General features: G+C 32.7%; 4 protein-coding genes across 6 annotated transcripts; 1 reads left to right on the forward strand and 3 right to left on the reverse strand.

Moving 5' to 3' along the window:
* The first annotated feature begins 309 nt into the window (after nucleotides 1–309).
* On the forward strand, nucleotides 310–8,875 carry LOC11412573 (aberrant root formation protein 4). Of its 3 annotated transcripts, none has more exons than XM_024782955.2 (15): nucleotides 310–881; nucleotides 1,630–1,806; nucleotides 2,433–2,582; nucleotides 4,152–4,224; nucleotides 5,355–5,524; nucleotides 5,623–5,685; nucleotides 5,787–5,937; nucleotides 6,031–6,090; nucleotides 6,183–6,454; nucleotides 6,563–6,634; nucleotides 6,780–6,857; nucleotides 7,335–7,520; nucleotides 7,639–7,690; nucleotides 7,947–8,206; nucleotides 8,287–8,875. In XM_024782955.2, exons 1-14 carry the CDS (start codon nucleotides 792–794, stop codon nucleotides 8,165–8,167), a joined length of 1,815 nt encoding a protein of 604 aa, XP_024638723.1. In that variant the 5' UTR covers nucleotides 310–791; the 3' UTR covers nucleotides 8,168–8,206; nucleotides 8,287–8,875. The 3 variants fall into 3 exon arrangements, with proteins under 3 accessions (XP_024638723.1, XP_024638724.1, XP_003604590.2); XM_024782956.2 differs by having other exon boundaries at nucleotides 8,342–8,875; XM_003604542.4 differs by having other exon boundaries at nucleotides 311–881; nucleotides 7,947–8,875.
* A 3,283-nt stretch (nucleotides 8,876–12,158) lies between these two features.
* Nucleotides 12,159–13,256, reverse strand: LOC112420738 (uncharacterized). Its single transcript, XM_024780354.2, has 3 exons — nucleotides 12,983–13,256; nucleotides 12,537–12,887; nucleotides 12,159–12,425 (listed from the first exon to the last, which is right to left on the reverse strand). The coding sequence occupies exons 1-3, from the start codon at nucleotides 13,103–13,105 to the stop codon at nucleotides 12,159–12,161; spliced, it is 741 nt and encodes a 246-aa protein (XP_024636122.1). The 5' UTR covers nucleotides 13,106–13,256.
* A 277-nt stretch (nucleotides 13,257–13,533) lies between these two features.
* On the reverse strand, nucleotides 13,534–14,612 carry LOC120580280 (uncharacterized). The gene is made up of 3 exons (XM_039833905.1): nucleotides 14,499–14,612; nucleotides 14,054–14,404; nucleotides 13,534–13,882 (listed from the first exon to the last, which is right to left on the reverse strand). Exons 1-3 carry the CDS (start codon nucleotides 14,574–14,576, stop codon nucleotides 13,601–13,603), a joined length of 711 nt encoding a protein of 236 aa, XP_039689839.1. The 5' UTR covers nucleotides 14,577–14,612; the 3' UTR covers nucleotides 13,534–13,600.
* A 925-nt stretch (nucleotides 14,613–15,537) lies between these two features.
* LOC120580256 (ATP-dependent DNA helicase PIF1-like) lies at nucleotides 15,538–17,143 on the reverse strand. Its single transcript, XM_039833831.1, has 2 exons — nucleotides 16,313–17,143; nucleotides 15,538–16,222 (listed from the first exon to the last, which is right to left on the reverse strand). The coding sequence occupies exons 1-2, from the start codon at nucleotides 17,127–17,129 to the stop codon at nucleotides 15,642–15,644; spliced, it is 1,398 nt and encodes a 465-aa protein (XP_039689765.1). The 5' UTR covers nucleotides 17,130–17,143; the 3' UTR covers nucleotides 15,538–15,641.
* Nucleotides 17,144–17,154: the final 11 nt, after the last annotated feature.

Genomic DNA, 17,154 nt, shown 5'->3' on the forward strand with positions numbered 1-17,154 from the left:
AGTTTTATTATTTTCAATTTATCGTCTTCTTCTTCTTCCTTTTCATCTAACTCTCCCGTAAAATCAAGAGAATCTGACACTTTTTTCAAGTTTGAGCTTGATTCATATTCTTCATCCGCAACTCTATCAAACTCAAGGAAATTTGCCAGTTATCAAATTTTAGAGAATCTTATATTCTTTTCAACTTACCGTCTTCATCATTTTCCTTTTCAACTCTCACAAAATCCATAAAATAATCTACTTTTCAAATTCACAATTTTATTATCTTCAATTAAACCTCTAGACACTCGTAACTATACAATAATCATTTATTGTGCTAAGCAACTAATCAAAAGAAACTCAAGACAACATCGAACAAACATTACTTGCTTTTTGAAACACAAAAACGACTCCTATTAAGCAAGCTTTTTAATTTGTCAAAACTATTTTCATTTTGACATCAAAATCTTGGCGATTGGGACAATAACGCAGCTATTTAGGTACTAATCGGGACGCGTAGGGGTGTAATCAAAGATAATTTAAGGTGTAACTAGTAAAAATGTTAGGTATTGTTTGTATGTAACTGGGCTCTCTTCCTTCCGGCTCCGCTATTTCTCTCTCCTCCTTCTTTCATTTCATCTTTCTCAAATTAACAAAAAAAAAAAAAAAAACCTCACTCATTTTCTTGATTTTGAATTTTCGTTTTGATTTTGCTTCCGTATAACGAGTAACCCAGTTACATACAATTAACCCGAAAGGTCTTGTTGGTTTCTCCTGAAACTGGTTTACTCTGTTCTTTTGATATCACTCTCATGTCGATATCCTTAGAGAGCGAAACAGCTTCGTTTCTTGGTTCTGAAGCTCACACTAATCTTCAAAGAATACTCCGATCATGCCCTAAAGTACGAACTCTTTTTTTCTCTAATTTATTTATTTTTTTGCTTACTGTAAATATTCTTTTATATTCAACTGTAAAGTATGAATTTCAAGGTGAAGTAATGCAAACAACTTTGATCGATGATGATTATGGCTCTGTTTGGATAAACAGCTTAATTAAGTGCTTATTAGCATAAGCGCTTATCATATAAGTGCTTGTGTATAATGCTATTCTTATACAAAATATAAAATAAAGTCGAATAGTTTTATATAAGCTATAGTGTATCTTTGGTTTCACTTTTTGAGGGACCAAAACTGATTCTAGTTTGTAACTTGAAGTATGAAATTGGAGCTTTTGATTCTAGAATTGATTTTTACACTCAAATTTATTGTTCTACTCACTTTTACATCAATGTCTCCAAAACAAAAATCACTTTACCTACATCTTACTTTTAGTCGGAATCAATTTTACATAATCTATCAACTCAAAATCAATTTATGTCACTGCATAATCAAACAGACACATATCCATGAGATTTTATGGAAATAAGCTAACAGATTATGGACATGTCATAAGTTGTTTCCATAAGTTCCTCTAAGTAGTTAAACAAGTAGGTAAGCTCATACATGTCAGTTCAAAATTCAAATAGATCCTTATTGTGCAATGTAGCAAGCAAAAAAGTTGAAAGGATAAAAACGGATGATTGTTTGTCTTGTTAGTTAATTGAAAGGATTAACTTGCTGCTGATAGTGATGATTTTATATGCATGGTAGTTGGATGAAGTTGGAGACTCCCACGAGTATGAAAACACGTTCTCAGAGCTTGTCAATTTCCTTGATTCTTTATTGGATGCTGCTTTTTCTGATCCGTACAATGAACATAAGGAGAACGATGCATTTGAAGCTCTGTCAGAGATTCATCGATACATTTGTTCCCCGTCTCTTGACCAGGTGATTTAACTATTTTCTGTCATTTTTTCACAATCATTTCACTGTTTCATAATGTAGAAGGTGTTTGGACACTTATTCGATAAGTAGTTATTATATATAAGAGCTTCTGCTTAAGTTTTTTGTACAATCGAAGAGTTTATGGATTTGGAACCATTGCGGTTGAGAAACCATGCAGTTACACACTGTACTTAATCTCTGCCATTGATTTGAGATCAGGTGGATTAAATTACAGATTCATTACAAATCATCTCATCCATCAATTTTAAATCGGATGGTTGAGGTGAGGAACTGAGTCACACAGTTACTGCACCGAATCCATTTCCATAGTTTATGGGTGTAAACTCTGTATAGATTGTTTGTATTAGCTATTTTGAAGAGCTTATAAAAATAATTCAAAGCAGCTTGTTAGCATGTCATAAGCTATTTCTATCAGCTCTTCTTATGACCTACACAAGTGTTTGTGTAATAAGCCCAAAAAAGTAATTTCAAACGCCCATATAGACTTGGAAAATAGAAATCAAACAGCATAGAGACACGCCATTATCATTCGGAGCATGTCTTCTTTCAATTCCACAGTATCATGTAAGTTATATTGAAGAGTTATTGATTAGTTAGTGATTTGACAGGAAGTTGTTGATGCTCTTTCCTTTGAAGTGCCAAAGGCTGTTTCAAAGTTTGCTGGTATTTCAAGCAAATTTTCGGACATGGCAATTAGCATCATTGATCAGTTCATAGCAAAATGTGGTCCAAGGGATATGCTTTCAATTCTCTGTGATGTGAGTCTATTATCTTTATTTATGATTAAATGTATACTTCAGTGTTTAGAAGATATATGTGAAATCACATTAGTCCTCCATTAATTAAAGATATCAAGTTGGTCCTTCACTGATAATTAAATTGTTGCGTACCAGAAGTACATCAACATACAAAATATAGAAAAAAGATATTAATATGCACAAATACTGTAATAACTGTGTGCTATTGATGATGAAAAATGACAATGCAGTGGGGAAGAAGATCCCTAACTACCCACAGAGCACTGCTCCTTCAGAGAAAGGACTTTCTCTGCCCAAACCTTCTTAGGTCGTAACTGAACAGTGATGAATCCTCCTCTATTGCTATCCCTATCCTTTATATAACTGTCATTTCCCTCTAACAAACAAGCCACATCAGCAAATGTAACCCACTCCCCTATTTAGTTCATTAGTTGGGCTTAGGCCCAAATCTAGTACCTAACATAAATCCCATCAGTTTCATCCTTTTAGGGATCGATATGATATCACTGTAAGAACTAACTTGATGGCATTATTCAAGGAATAATTTGATGCATTGCTAAATTAACAAACGACCTGATGACACATATACCTTTGAAGTCCAAAATGGACATTTTCGGATTTAACTATGTGCTGTTGGTCGTTTTGTATCTTTAAATATCTGTTTGCATATTGCATAGGTAGATTTGAAGTATGTTAGTTGAGTTAAATCTTTTAATGTACATTTACAGAAAGCTTCTATGATACTTCTTGTTTTGTGCCTTATGTGACTAGTTAGCCATTGAATGAATATTTTTGTAGAATCCAGATAGTCAATAAGAGTGTCTTTTTACATCCACCACCACCGTTTTCTTTATTACACACCCTGGGCTTGAGATCTATAGCAATCTCACATTTTTTTTTCTTTCAAAAACAAACAGGAGGGAGCAGGGGAGGGATTTTTGTAAATAAGGGACGGGGAGGCACTTATGCCAGACAAACTATCTCTGAGGGGATTTAATTTCAGTCCCTTGGAAAGTTGGAATTACAAGGCTAAGCGGTCACCACTGCACCACTAATGCCCTGGTATCTATTCTGATCCCACATCAAGTAGAGATATAGACAAAGTAATTCTTTTAAGACTCAGGCAATCCTTTATCCGTTGAGCTAGCTTTTGTATTAAGTAAACCTAGCGAAATTCTAATTTGATGAAGAGGACCATCCCATGATCCTACATCGAAATATCAAAGTTTTTCTACCAAGGCTCGGTTAGCCTAACCTCTTGAGTTATTTTTCTTTTGAGATTGAGTTAGGCCTAGGGCAAATTCTTTTAAGATCAATTTCTTTTAACTAGCCCATCACATAACCTTGACATGACACCTAGTCACCAATATTTTACTTCTTACTATTCTTGCTATTTCCGAAATCAAATGTTTACATTCTACTCCATGGCTATGTATTAAAAAAAGGACTTTTTCTTTTTTTGGTTATAGTCATATCATAGGTAACATGCAAAAAAGCACTTTGACATTTTATTTGTTTAGTTTCGGTTAATGTTTTGATCCTATGCTTCTTTTAATTTAATTGAAACAGACATTAGGTTACTCAAGTAAGGTGACTAATGCTGCGAGTTACATTGTTCCTCCTTTATCAGGGATCTCAAAGGGTAATTTTGCAGTGAACTTTTTGATTATTGGATATAATGTACAACTGTAACCTCTGTTCAATAAAGAAACATGGCAGCGATCACGTTGTGAATTCATTGCTAATGTAGGGCTTGAAAGATCATGTTCATTGTCTTGTTTCTTTTAGAATTTGAAACTCCCGATCTGATTGGATTAGCTTACGCACTTTTGTTTATCTTGAATCTTAGTAGCTCAACCCACGTTTTTTACCCCTATTTGCCAGGCTCATTTTTTTTTCGTTTTCATGGCCTGAGTTTCATCAAATTGGTGATCATATAAATATTTATGTTAATATGGATAAAATTACTTGGTTTGGTAAGACTTATCGAATGTATTTATGATTATTTTTTTCACCCACACTAGCTAAGCAAATGATAAGATCAATTTGAAAGATATGTATTAAAAAGGATAGGTAATGTCTATTAAAGTCTGGTCACATGTCTAAGTGAAATAATGAAACCAGAGTAATTTTTTACAAGATAGTGTGGTTTTGCTTCAGCATTTTGAACTATCCTTTTGAGGAGAAGTGTTTTGGATTGGAGTAGTTGCTTGAATCTTGAGTTTAACTGGACTCATACCAAACAAATCCTAGCAAAGTATTTCTTTGAGTAAAGTGGTATGTCATGGGTGAGAAAGAAATGTATTTTGTTTGTTTTTTGTGTGAAAATGTTCAATATTGCTCTTGGATGATATTCAAGTTGATATATGGATATCTGAGATGAGAGAGTGTATATGAAATATAATGTCAACCTTGCAATACAGAGAGGAATAAACAAATCTTATTTTGAAATTGGAATTTTATGTCAAATCACCAAATAATAATAATAACAAAAACAACAATAATAATAACTTTGAAGGTCCTTAGCTTGAGCTTGATATCAAATCACCAATAGTCTTGTTAGCTGCATATTGTACATAACATTTTGTTTGGGGTTGTCTCCAATGGAGAATCTGTCCAATCACTTTATCATGTTCATTTTCTATGCATATTTGTTGATGAAATGCAAATCCTTAATGCCAGTTTTTGGTCGAGCATCTGTGTTTCGCTCTTTCAATGATTTGATGCCATATTCCTTGGATGTTTTCATTCATACCTATTTTTCCTTTTCAGTCCTTATATCCATCCGGAGGCGTCAGTTTCAGCAAGTAAAAGAAACCATTCCTATAATTCTTAATGTATTGAAGGCTGTATCTTTGAAGTCAGACGAAGAACTCGATAATGTCTTTGACCGAGCTGTTGAGATTGCAAATTCTATATATGAAGTTTGCGATAAGTTGGTGGTCTGTCTATTATAAAACATTTCATCTTTTCATTTGTTGGGAGAACATAAATTATTGTTATATTTTCAATTTTTTGCCGACATTTTTTCACTTAACAGGATGAGGATGCTGCAAGGGAGAAGTTCCGATCTCTGCTTGGTCTATATGTCCTGCAGTGCTTGGTAATTGCTCTGTACTGCATTTAAATTTTATAATTATTTTCCTTCCCAAGTTCACATCCACTACATTAATGTGATTTAATATGTTGCCATGCACTGTTCAGGCTCTTGTTTCAGCTGGTGTAAGCTATACAGCTTCAAGTTGTCATTCGCTAGTACTACAACTGTCACGAATTTCATCATATTGTGGTTTATCTTATCTCAGTCTAGTTACAACTTATGATGTCGAGGTTGTGGCTAGCGCCGTTTTTGGAGGTAGTACTCTTAGGCTAAAGCTGTTAATTTATTTCGATGTTTACTCAGGCACTGTTTGTTTACACAATTTTTTAATCCATGTCAATTACGCAGAAAATAAAGATGATTATATGGACTGTTTATCTCATATCAAGCATGGTTGCGCTCTTTCAGGTCTGTGATAGGACAAAATTTCTGTAATTAAATTCTTGCCTTTTGTATTATGATTTCTTTTACACCAGCCCATCAAATTCCATTTTTGCCAGTGATTTGGGGGCATGTCTCAGAGGAAGTTGCCCATGCTGCTAAAGAAGATATGACTGTGGTCAAGGATGAGCTTCGTAATAACCAGATCAAAAGGTGGCAAGCAATAGGAACATTAAAACATGTTCTTTCCTTTGTAAGTCTGCCGTGGGAGTTAAAGAAACATACTATCAACTTCTTACTTTGCATCACAGATGGCGATATCCGTGGAAACTGCGATGATGAACAGTCCCAGTGGTCGTCTTATATGCCAAATCTTTTTTCTGCTCTACAGGTACTGCAATTCCTGACTTCAGTTTGTTTTCATTGCTCGATCATTTACTTTTTCTACGAGGAAGATGCCGACACGTTCCTCACTTTTGATTACACTATAACATTTCAGGCTGTTAAAATGGTCATCATGTATACTCCAGACCCAGAACATAGAAAAAACTCATTTGCTGTGTTAAAAGGAGTGAGTTTCTTATGCTATTCAATGCCTTTTAAGTTGCAAGTTTTTTTTATTTTTTTATTTATATAGTTTACGTATAATATTTAATCTTCATTTTATGAAATTGAGATATATGTTAATGTCTTGTGTGTGTTCATGTTACTCAAAGGTACTTGCTGATATTCCAATTTCTCAAAGGCTTGACATCTTGATAGCATTGATTACAAATACCGACTCTTCCTCCATGGTAATTCTCTTGCTAGCAATTCTCTTCTTGAGGAGTGTTAGCAACACACCATCTAACACTCTTTTTCTAACACACTTCCTAGTTCCTATTGATTGAAATTTATGGAGTCTCAACCCACTTCGCTTGGCCTAGTGGTATAGGCTTGGGATTTTGGAGTGTGCTCCTCCTCAAGGTCTCAGGTTTGATTCTCTCTGGTGCCAATTTGAGGGGGTTAGTTTAGCTTCTTCAAAAAAAAAAAAAAAAAAAAAAATTTATGGAGTCTCACTATTTTGGAAATCGATCTCACTAAATCTTTGAGTCTCACAAATTTGGTGTGACCCATATAATTTTAGTCAATAGAATAGTATTAGAAAAATAGTGTTAAAAGGGTGTTGCTAACATGTCTCTTCTCTTAATCACAATTCGTTTAGCTACATTGTTTATTTAACTAGCTGGAAGTGTTAAATTATCTAATGGTGGTCTTGCATCTCTCTGTAGATTGCCATTTTGGTTGATCTTGTTCGGAGGGAAATGCACACAGAAATCTCCAGTAGTACGTCAGTAGTAAAAGATGTCCAACATATTGATATATCATTCTGGACTCCCAGTGTTCTTGAGTTGGTGGAGTCAATTCTAAGACCTCCACAGGGAGGACCTCCTTCCCTACCAGAGCAGAGTGATGCGGTATTCTTCCTGTTTCATAGTATTTGAAAAAGCACTATGCGTTATTCTGGTTTCATTTTTCGGTTATGCACTGTTTTGAAAAGGCTGTAGGTAATAGCATTCTGTTTACAACCTGCAGGTGCTGTCAGCTCTCAACCTATACAGATTTGTAATAATGACAGAATCTACAGGTATGCAACATCAACTAAAGCAATCAAAAGATGGTGAAAACTACATTTCAAGAGTTCTTGATAAAAATGTATTTAATTTGGAAGAGTTTTTTTTTTTGAGAAACAAGTACTTTATTTTTTAAGTTAACGGGCCTCTTAATTGTTAATTGTTCCTAAGCAGAAATAATTTTTCCTGGGTTTTGGTTTAATAATTACTAGTTGCGAGATGATCTAAATTAAAGTATAATTAAAGTTTCACAATTATGTTTTGTAACAGGAAAGACAAACTACACTGGAGTCTTGTCGAGGAGCAGTTTAAACAAGGTCTACAATGAATGGCTGCTTCCTTTGCGTACGCTAGTGACAGGTATAATGGTAGAGAACAAGAGTGATTATGATGAGCTTGCAATTGACACTCTATGCACCCTTAATCCACTCGAGTTGGTGTTGTATCGGTGCATTGAGCTTGTAGAAGAGAAGCTAAAGCAAGTCACATAACCTGTCTTCTTGGCCAAAGTATCTTTATAATATTTTTTGGTACGTGTCAGTTTTGAAATATGAAATTATTAATTATCTCAAGTATAGACATTAAGTTTCAATAGTAACTCTCCTTGCAGATACAGTAAAATTGAGCACATTCATTTTGAGTTGTGCTTTGAATTTGTTTTTTAGGGGCAGTCTTTTGTGTAAAGTAGCAAATAGCAAAAGACACCGATTCATCGATACCTTCCTTTTTTACTTGAAAATCGATAAAAGTACCTGAAAAGGCTATTGAGTGTGGATTAGTAATGAAGAGTTGCTTAGTTTAAGGAGATCATACAATTTGATGCTGTTATTCTTCAAGGTGTCACTATTGCCTATCCCAATCAAGTTTACAAGTTCACCAGAAGCTTGTATGGTCTTTAGCAAGCCAGCATGCCACAGTTTGCTAAGCTTTTCACTTCCTTGTTGTCCCGAAATGTTGTCCCAAGGACGTAGAGTCGTAACTTCCATAGTTTGTGAATTGGAATGGTTCACGTACTCACTTATCTATAGTGAATTTATCCAACATGCAGGGGTATTGGGGACCATACATGATGTGCATGTGTCTCGTTGGTTTTTTTTGTGTCAAATATCAATCTGCATCTGATAGTAACCTGCTTAGTTTCAGAGCGACAGACATGTACATGATTTTAATGTATGATGTATTTATTTAGTTATAAGTCATTTAAGGTTGTCACACATAAATTAAATACTGCAGCTAATAACATGAGTATCATAAACATTTTCCTAAATTATATACTTTAATCAATAACACTTTCCTAAATAATTAATACTACATTCATATTGTAAAACAATATACGTATAAAATGAGACATTTTTGGGTTAAAATGATATACAATGTCCAATGAGAGAGGAGTACTACATGCAATTAATTGGTTGGCTTGCTTATAATGAAATTTCTATTGATATAATTTCATGATAAGAACTCAAAATTATATTAAAGTGCGTGGAAAAATAAAATTTCATTTTAGCAACTTTTTTATTGGATACATGCAACTTAAACTAAAATGATAATATATATATATATATATCAAATAAGGAATAGGTAAATGGATTTCTAGGATTCACCAATCAGGACAGATCTTAGTGTCTCCTGTGTGGAGTTTGTGAATAATATATTTATCAACAGGGTGCATTTTTTTAGGCAAAATGGGGGTAAAAAGTTTACTGAAAAAAAAATAAAAAAAATCCTATTTTGCCTACAAAATGGAATTTTTTTAATTCAGCTACGTTGGTTTGGTTAACAAGCCTTGCTAATCCCATCTATTTAATCATGTGCCACTTTGCACAAGTAACTTTTGAATTAAGAATTTGCTTACGTATCCCTTATTTCATGACGTTGTGTCTTGTGATAGCTTCTCATTAGCACCTTAATATTAATAAAATTCATTTCATTTTTATTGTATAATAACAGAAATGATATTTAATCTTATATAATAATTGGACATTTTTTTTTTGAAGGATTATATAATAATTGGACTAATGAGCTCTATTATCAGAATTCAAACCCAGAATCGACCTAACACGTGATGAGTGTTATTTTTTTGCCTAATATATACAAAGCACAAACCAATAGTCATATCATATTCATATGTTGTAATCACACAACTTTTCACATGATTCTTTAATTTCATGTCTACTATAACTGCCCTTGTATTATACATTTAGTCTCAATTGACGCTGGTGTAAAAATATGATATTATTATTCAAGCTAAATGTTGGATCACACATAAATATCTTTATGGTCGATATATTAAATTTTAAATGATTTGGACATAAATAGGTGTATTACATAATTGTTTGTATTATAAAACAAAATAGTAGGATGAATGTGTCAATTAGTTTTAATTTTTTTTTATAGATTGTTGTAAACATAATTCAATTTATAAGAACTTTTAATCCAACAGCCAAATTGGTTAATTATTATTAAATTAATTCCAACATTTCATACGCCTAGGTGAATAGTGAATAGTGATTATGGACTCTTAACCTATCCTAGCTTGGTTTTTTTAACTTCTTCTTATGAGAAAACAAAAATACTATTTTTGTTATGGGCAAAGCAAAGTTGTTTTTTACTACCAATTATCTTTCTAATGGTTAACATTGCAATGTTGTGATGTAACATTTTGTTGACATTGAGGAAAATAATACAGCAAGAGTATCACGCAATTGACTTATATAGATGTAATGTATTTCTTTTGATTATTTTTTCTTGTGATATGTCATTATATACGAATAGCAAAAGAATCTATATTTTGTAATTGACTTATATGGGTATGTTTAAAAATATTATGCATCGTGAGCTGCTTCTCAAATTAATGAAATACATTTTGGCATTTATTCTTCAAATATTTTTTCCTTTTTTTTTTTGTGTAACAAAGTTTCTTGACTCTCACCTTTTTTTCTACTTATTAGCAATTCAATTTTTTTTTTTTTTTTTGAGATAGGACAATTCAATTTGTTTTGACAAATCTCAAATGTTGCATTCCACACGTAACATTCGCAACTTAAAAGCTTTTTAAGGAAGAATATGTGTAAACTTTGTCATCACAAATATATTCATCTCGGTATCTTTAAGAAAGGTATAGTTAGCTATTTTTGAAATTTATGAGGCACTTTTTGGAATTTCTTCTTCAAATATTTTCCTTTTTTTGTGCAACAACTTTTTTTTTTGGCTCTCACTCTTTTTCTATCAGTAATCTTAGCTGAAATTTGACTTGTTCATCCAAATCCCAACTATTTGATTTCGACTTGTATGTCAATATTATGAAATAAGGGATTACTAGATGTCATTAGAGGATGCATGTTCTACGATTGAGCAATTTGATATATGGTTTAGTGTGAATCCGTGCCTGAAAATTAATTGAAATTCCAACAATGATTGAAATAGAAAATGTTTATATATTAATTGTTATGTAAACATTTTTTTTTCCTTGACATAAATCTACCTCTAAACATTTAACTTAACTTCTTAAAACTTTTAGCTTGATCAAGTGAGCTACCAATCTTCAGAGAGATTCGATCAAAATTGGTGCTGGCTAGTGAGCTACCAATCTCCAAAGAGATTCTATCAAAATTGGCACTGGAAAAAAACAAGAGATAACAAATGTGTTTCGAAATTCAACTCATATAAACTTTTGCTTATTTTTTGTCAAATTGACTCAAGTATGCCACCATTTAATCTTTAGAATGAATAAAATTGTAAGTTTATCGATCGTTGTTGGTATTTTAGATGATTTTATAGTACTAATATACAATGGACCACCATAAAACTTGCTTTAAAAGGATTCTAAATTTTCATTTTTTATTTTGTCCATAAAGTATTAGCTCAATATTAAGAGTTTGATCTTGTAATCTTAAAAGGATAATTTGACAAGTGAACATCATTTTCTTGCCGTTGCCAATCAACCTAAAATTAAATTAAATTTCAGCTGTTAATTATTGTCGCGGTCCCTCTCTTTTTCTTATAGCTGAGAAAGCGAGAGAAAAAAGTCAGCTAAATAAATCGAAACAAAAGATTGAAAAAGTGACAAATACAGCAAGACACATTGCACAAAAGTAGGCTCAAAAGGGATTTAAATTTCTATGCCCTTTTTACGTTCTTTTCTATCACTTCAACTAGTCGAGATACCCGTGCTACAGCACGGGTAGCGCGGCTTTGCCGCGCTGTACGGCGCGGCTTCGCCGCGCTTATCGACAGGGTACGTTCCAAAATAATTACGTTTATTGCGGATAGTGAAAAAATGAGTTGCTTTCATATATTAGAAGTAGATAATTGCGGAAAGTTGCTTTATTAGGCACCAATTTGATCATTTCAAAAGACCCTGCTACAACAGTAGTAATAATTATAAAGAAAAGGAAATATAAATTTATTGTAAGAAGTACATAGGAAAACATTTGATAGTCAAAGTTACACAATAAATTTAGCAATAAGAATAGTAGACTTTTAATATTGTCTAGTTAATCTAAATACAAAAATGATGTTTTTTGCCATGACAGAGTCACACTTAAATTCTAGAAGAGTCCCAGGAGCAATGCGATTGCTTAAGCAAAATCTTCTCCATCCACTTCCAATTATAACAATTGTGGTATTTGTTTGTGGATCATTTATAAATAGCAATTTACATATTGTGACGTTGTTAGCTGTTCCACATAATCTAAGATATTCATGGTTTTTAGCTTGTAAAAAGTTGCCAAGATCAGTTGGTAAAATCTGTAACACCAAAGAAATGATATAACATAGTGAAATATTTATAGAGTTGTATAAAATGGAATCTGTAATAAGTAATATTAGAAAATAAAATATAAATATATAAAGGCTTACCAATTTTGAACTAACAATTGAATTTTCTGGAACTGTGAGTTGATATGTTAGATCTCGAGTAATGCAAGTAGTCAATCTATGGTAACGTGGATATTCATTTTTTGGTGTAGAACCATCGAATATTTTGATTTGGAATACACTATGACCTAAATATGTGAAAGACATAAGTGGATTCAATGTGATATGATAAAAATCTCTAAATTGATGCCAACCGGTAGTAAGTATTGGTATGGTGAGGATTTTGTTAAATTCAACTTGATGACAATTGCCAATACCATCTTGTAGCATCCATTGTTCTTGTAGTTCATCGAAATATTCTGCAACAAAAAGTGGATCTAATTCGCAAATAATCTAGAAAATAAAAAAAAGTATGTTAGTGGTGTAGCATGTAAATAAAACTGAAGAAAGAGATATTGAGAAAATTTATTAAGTTATGTTAGTAATACCTCTGTGCAAACAGCTAAGAAAGAAGGTCTATTGGATTCAATTGTCATCAATGGAGCTCTGCTGGATTGCCCTTTTCTTTGATTTGATGGTAGTTCACTGATAGAGGAAGCACTGGACTCCATTGTTAGTGGACTGAAAGTTAAATGTTTACAACAATTTGAATGAAAAATATGATACTGAGATAAGTGAGTTGGTTTTTGATGGAAGGTCTATTTATATGTATGAAGTAGAGATAATGAAAAGTAGTAGAATAAGATATGTGAAAAGCAACTGTTACACTTATTGGAAGATGCAAAGGCTGAAATAAGGCTGAACACGTCTCTGTTGGTGGCTGAATAGTCAATCACGGTTGGTTGGCATATTGTAACAGTGTATGAGCTGCATTAAAGCTTACGTGTAATAAGCAATAAACATTATTTATAAAAGTTGTTAATAATATAAGGTAATATACAAACATTATAATGTTTAAGTTACACAAATAAAATGCTAATTAAAAGAGTTGTACTAAAATATTAGACAATAATTAGGTTCAAATAAAAAAAAATAGTCTAGTTAACACAACAACATTACATAATTGTTAATTTATTTAATAAAAGCACATAATAAATACATAAGTTTCACTGAATAGTATTTGAAGTAGACCCTGATCCATGGATGGAGAGTTGATAAACATGGCACATACAATGAGGACTATTTGTAGTAAATTTGAATCGGATGATTCCTGGCTGGAAATTATTTGCTCGGCATAATTTGTCCCAGCCCACTCCCAATTCAACAGTCGATTTTTCATTGTTACAAATAAAGACTTGAAACGCTTCAAATGTTCCTTGATCATGGCAGCAAGCAAGCATCTCATACTTTTTTTTTTTTAGAAACTCACCAAAATGGTTTGAAATTCTCTGTAGAATAAAAAAATTAAAGTTAGACAGAACATGTAATTATATTTAAAATATAGAAAACAAAAAATTAAAGGAAATAAGGAATATTAATACACTAATATTAAAATATAGAAAACAAAATAAAAAATATTAAAAATGTATAGTAATAATTATATAATTGATGAACTTAACGATTGTAGGCCTTTTCAAGAGCATATCATTAACCCCTTGATCAAAGAAAAATGTTTCTTTTGGAAGGAGACTACGACTATGAAATTTCGGTAATGTCTTTGGATCATCAATTTCTCTTAACATGCAAATGGCAAAGAGATCTATGTCATAGAAAGAGAACACAACTTCAGCATTATCAGGAATTTCGTGGTATTCCTTAATCTCCGCCCAGCCATCTGTTATTGTTGGAATATATGAGTTTTTGTTGAACTTGAGTTCATGAAATCCTCCTTCTTCGTTTAAAAGTTTCCATGTACCCCTGAGGCAGTGATGATTTTTGTTGACAAACCTTTGATCAACCTCAGCATAGTTCTAATTTGAAATAAAAAAAAATTATATAGATGTTATTATTGATTAAGAAGTATGAATGAGGCAAAAATAATTTATAAGAAGAATGAATTAAAACCTGAAATGCTAATCGAACCACCGAAAAAACCTCAATTGGATCAGTTTGAAGTTTCGTTATAATTTGTTGTGCATTCATTTTTCTCTGGCAATTTTGAGTTGATGAATGGTATGATATTGCATTCACTACTATATATAGAGGAAATATAAATATTATTAAATTATATAATTCAATATGTTATAAATTTTTGTAGTTGATTTGGTAAGGATGAAACCAAAATCGTCTCTCACCTTGTGATAAGATCGTACAATACATTTCACTAAAAATAAGAACATAAATGTAGGTGATTTGCCAATTCAAATAGCTAGACTGTGCTCTCTTAAACTTTTGACGGATAGCACATGGTATAAGCACGTGATATTGTGAAATGTAGTAGTGAATGTGTGCACAATAGGACAAATTCAAGAAATGTAGTAGTGAATGGTGTACAATAAGACAAATTCAAAGCTGCAGGTGTTATATTTGTGTACTTTGTTTGGTGCCACTACAACCATTCACATGTCCTATATTTCTCCAACATCTTACTGGTACTTTGACTAAAAATAAGAAAACATACATGTTGGTTTTATTGATGATTTGACAATTCAAGTTGTAATACTATTCAAGTATAGAAGATGTGTTATGCATGCAAGTTGGGTACTTACAAAGTGCAGGTGTGTAGCATGCGTGTATCAGTAACTTGTCATATAGTGGAATTTGGATGCAATTATACTACTTCATGTGTAATATAAATAATTATGAATTGATTTAGCTGCAACCACTTTTCAAGACTTAAATATAAACTTTATAGTTGCACTTATAAGATAATAATATATGTCATTAGTTACACATAGTAAACTGAATTAATGTTTCCTCAATCAAAATAGCAACAATGTCCAAGTTAAATGATAACTGTGGAAAAGTTCAATTGAACTTGGATGTTGTTACTATGTGAATCCATTAATCCGTTATGCACCTATATCAGGTCCAACCAAAAAAAGAAATGAAGTCAACTTCTACGTTGTTGCTATGTGAGTCCATTAATCTCTTGTGCACCTAAATTTAAAAAGGAAGAAGATAAGTAAGTGTAGTTTATGATCATAGGTAGATAAAATCAGTGCATCATAAATTTAAAACGAAATTGTAGGAATGAGTTAACTTACATCATAGATTTTCAAAAACTTCCTTGTAGACTACATTCATGGTAGTTGACAGTGGGATTTTGTCCTTGTCATGAATTAATATCTTTAATCCAGCCTTACTCTTTACCCTCGACATAGCAACATACAATTGACCGTGACTAAATACGGATGTTGGAAGATATAAACCTACACTGTCTAGTGATTGACCTTGAGATTTATTGATAGTCATGGCATAAGAAACTATAATAGGAAATTGTCTTCTGGTAAGCTTAAATGGCCATGGGGATTGGGAAGGAGACATATCCATTCTTGGAATGTAAGTCATGCTTCCTATATTTGTACCTGACATGATTTTCGCTTCAAGAACATGGTTGGCCATTCTAGTAATAATAAGTCTAGTACCATTGCATAATCCCATTGATTGGTCAATATTTCTCATAAGCATGATAGGAGTTCCTACTTTCAACTTAAGTTTATGACCAGGCAGACCTGAGCATCTCAGGGAATTTAAAAATTCTGGTGTTAAGATATCAAATGATTGACATTCATCATTGATCTCTGACCTGTCAATCTCATCAGAACTTAAGTATTCTTGTTCTTCTCCTATACAATATAATAAATATGGATTGGAGTCATGTTTCTCTTTCAGGTGTAAATACATAAATAATGTAATATATTCGTTTGAAAAGTTACCTGGAATCAATGAGAGTATGTAGTCATTTATTTCTTCAACACATTCTATTGTTGAAGCCAGAATTGCTCTTGATTGTAAGTATTGAGGATCATTGTAGTAATTCAAGAAATCTGGATATGTACTCTGGAATATAGCCTGTATTGGATTATCAAAATCATGTATTAAAAACTCGGCTGGTATATCAATTTCCACAATTCCATCATTTGGCTCGGATAGCTTTCCTTCGCCAACTTTCAAGAGCCAATCAGAGAAGTTTTTCAATTCCTGATTATCTGATGACATTGCATTCTGTTGAAGACGCATATTTTTGGTCAGAGTAAGAACTTCACATGAATCCCATATGTAGGAGGAATTTATTGTAGCATTAATTATGTCTGAGCGATTGGCTCTGGGTATAACCGGTAATATTTGTCGGCAGTCACCTCCAAATACCACAACTTTTCCACCAAAAATTTTATCTGAGGACATAATGTCTCTGAGAGTTCTATCTAGAGCTTCAAAGCAAAACCTATGAGCCATGGGAGCCTCGTCCCATATGATCAATTTGGTCATCTTTAAAAGTTGTGCAAGTTCACTTGTACCATCTATATTACAGCTGGAGTTCTCAAAGGCAGGTACAGGTATCTTGAACTTAGAATGTGCTGTCCTTCCTCCTGGTAGCAAAAGAGATGCTATACCACTTGTAGCAACTGTCAAAACAATCTTACCACGGCTCCTTATCCTTGCCGCCAAAGTTCGCCACATAAATGTTTTACCAGTACCACCATAACCGTGTAAAAAATACACACCTCCTTTCTCTTTACTAACAGATGACATTATTTTATGGTAGATGTTGCGTTGT

This window comes from Medicago truncatula, chromosome 4 (genome assembly GCF_003473485.1).
Source record: "Medicago truncatula cultivar Jemalong A17 chromosome 4, MtrunA17r5.0-ANR, whole genome shotgun sequence".
NCBI classification, from domain to species: Eukaryota; Viridiplantae; Streptophyta; class Magnoliopsida; order Fabales; family Fabaceae; genus Medicago; species Medicago truncatula.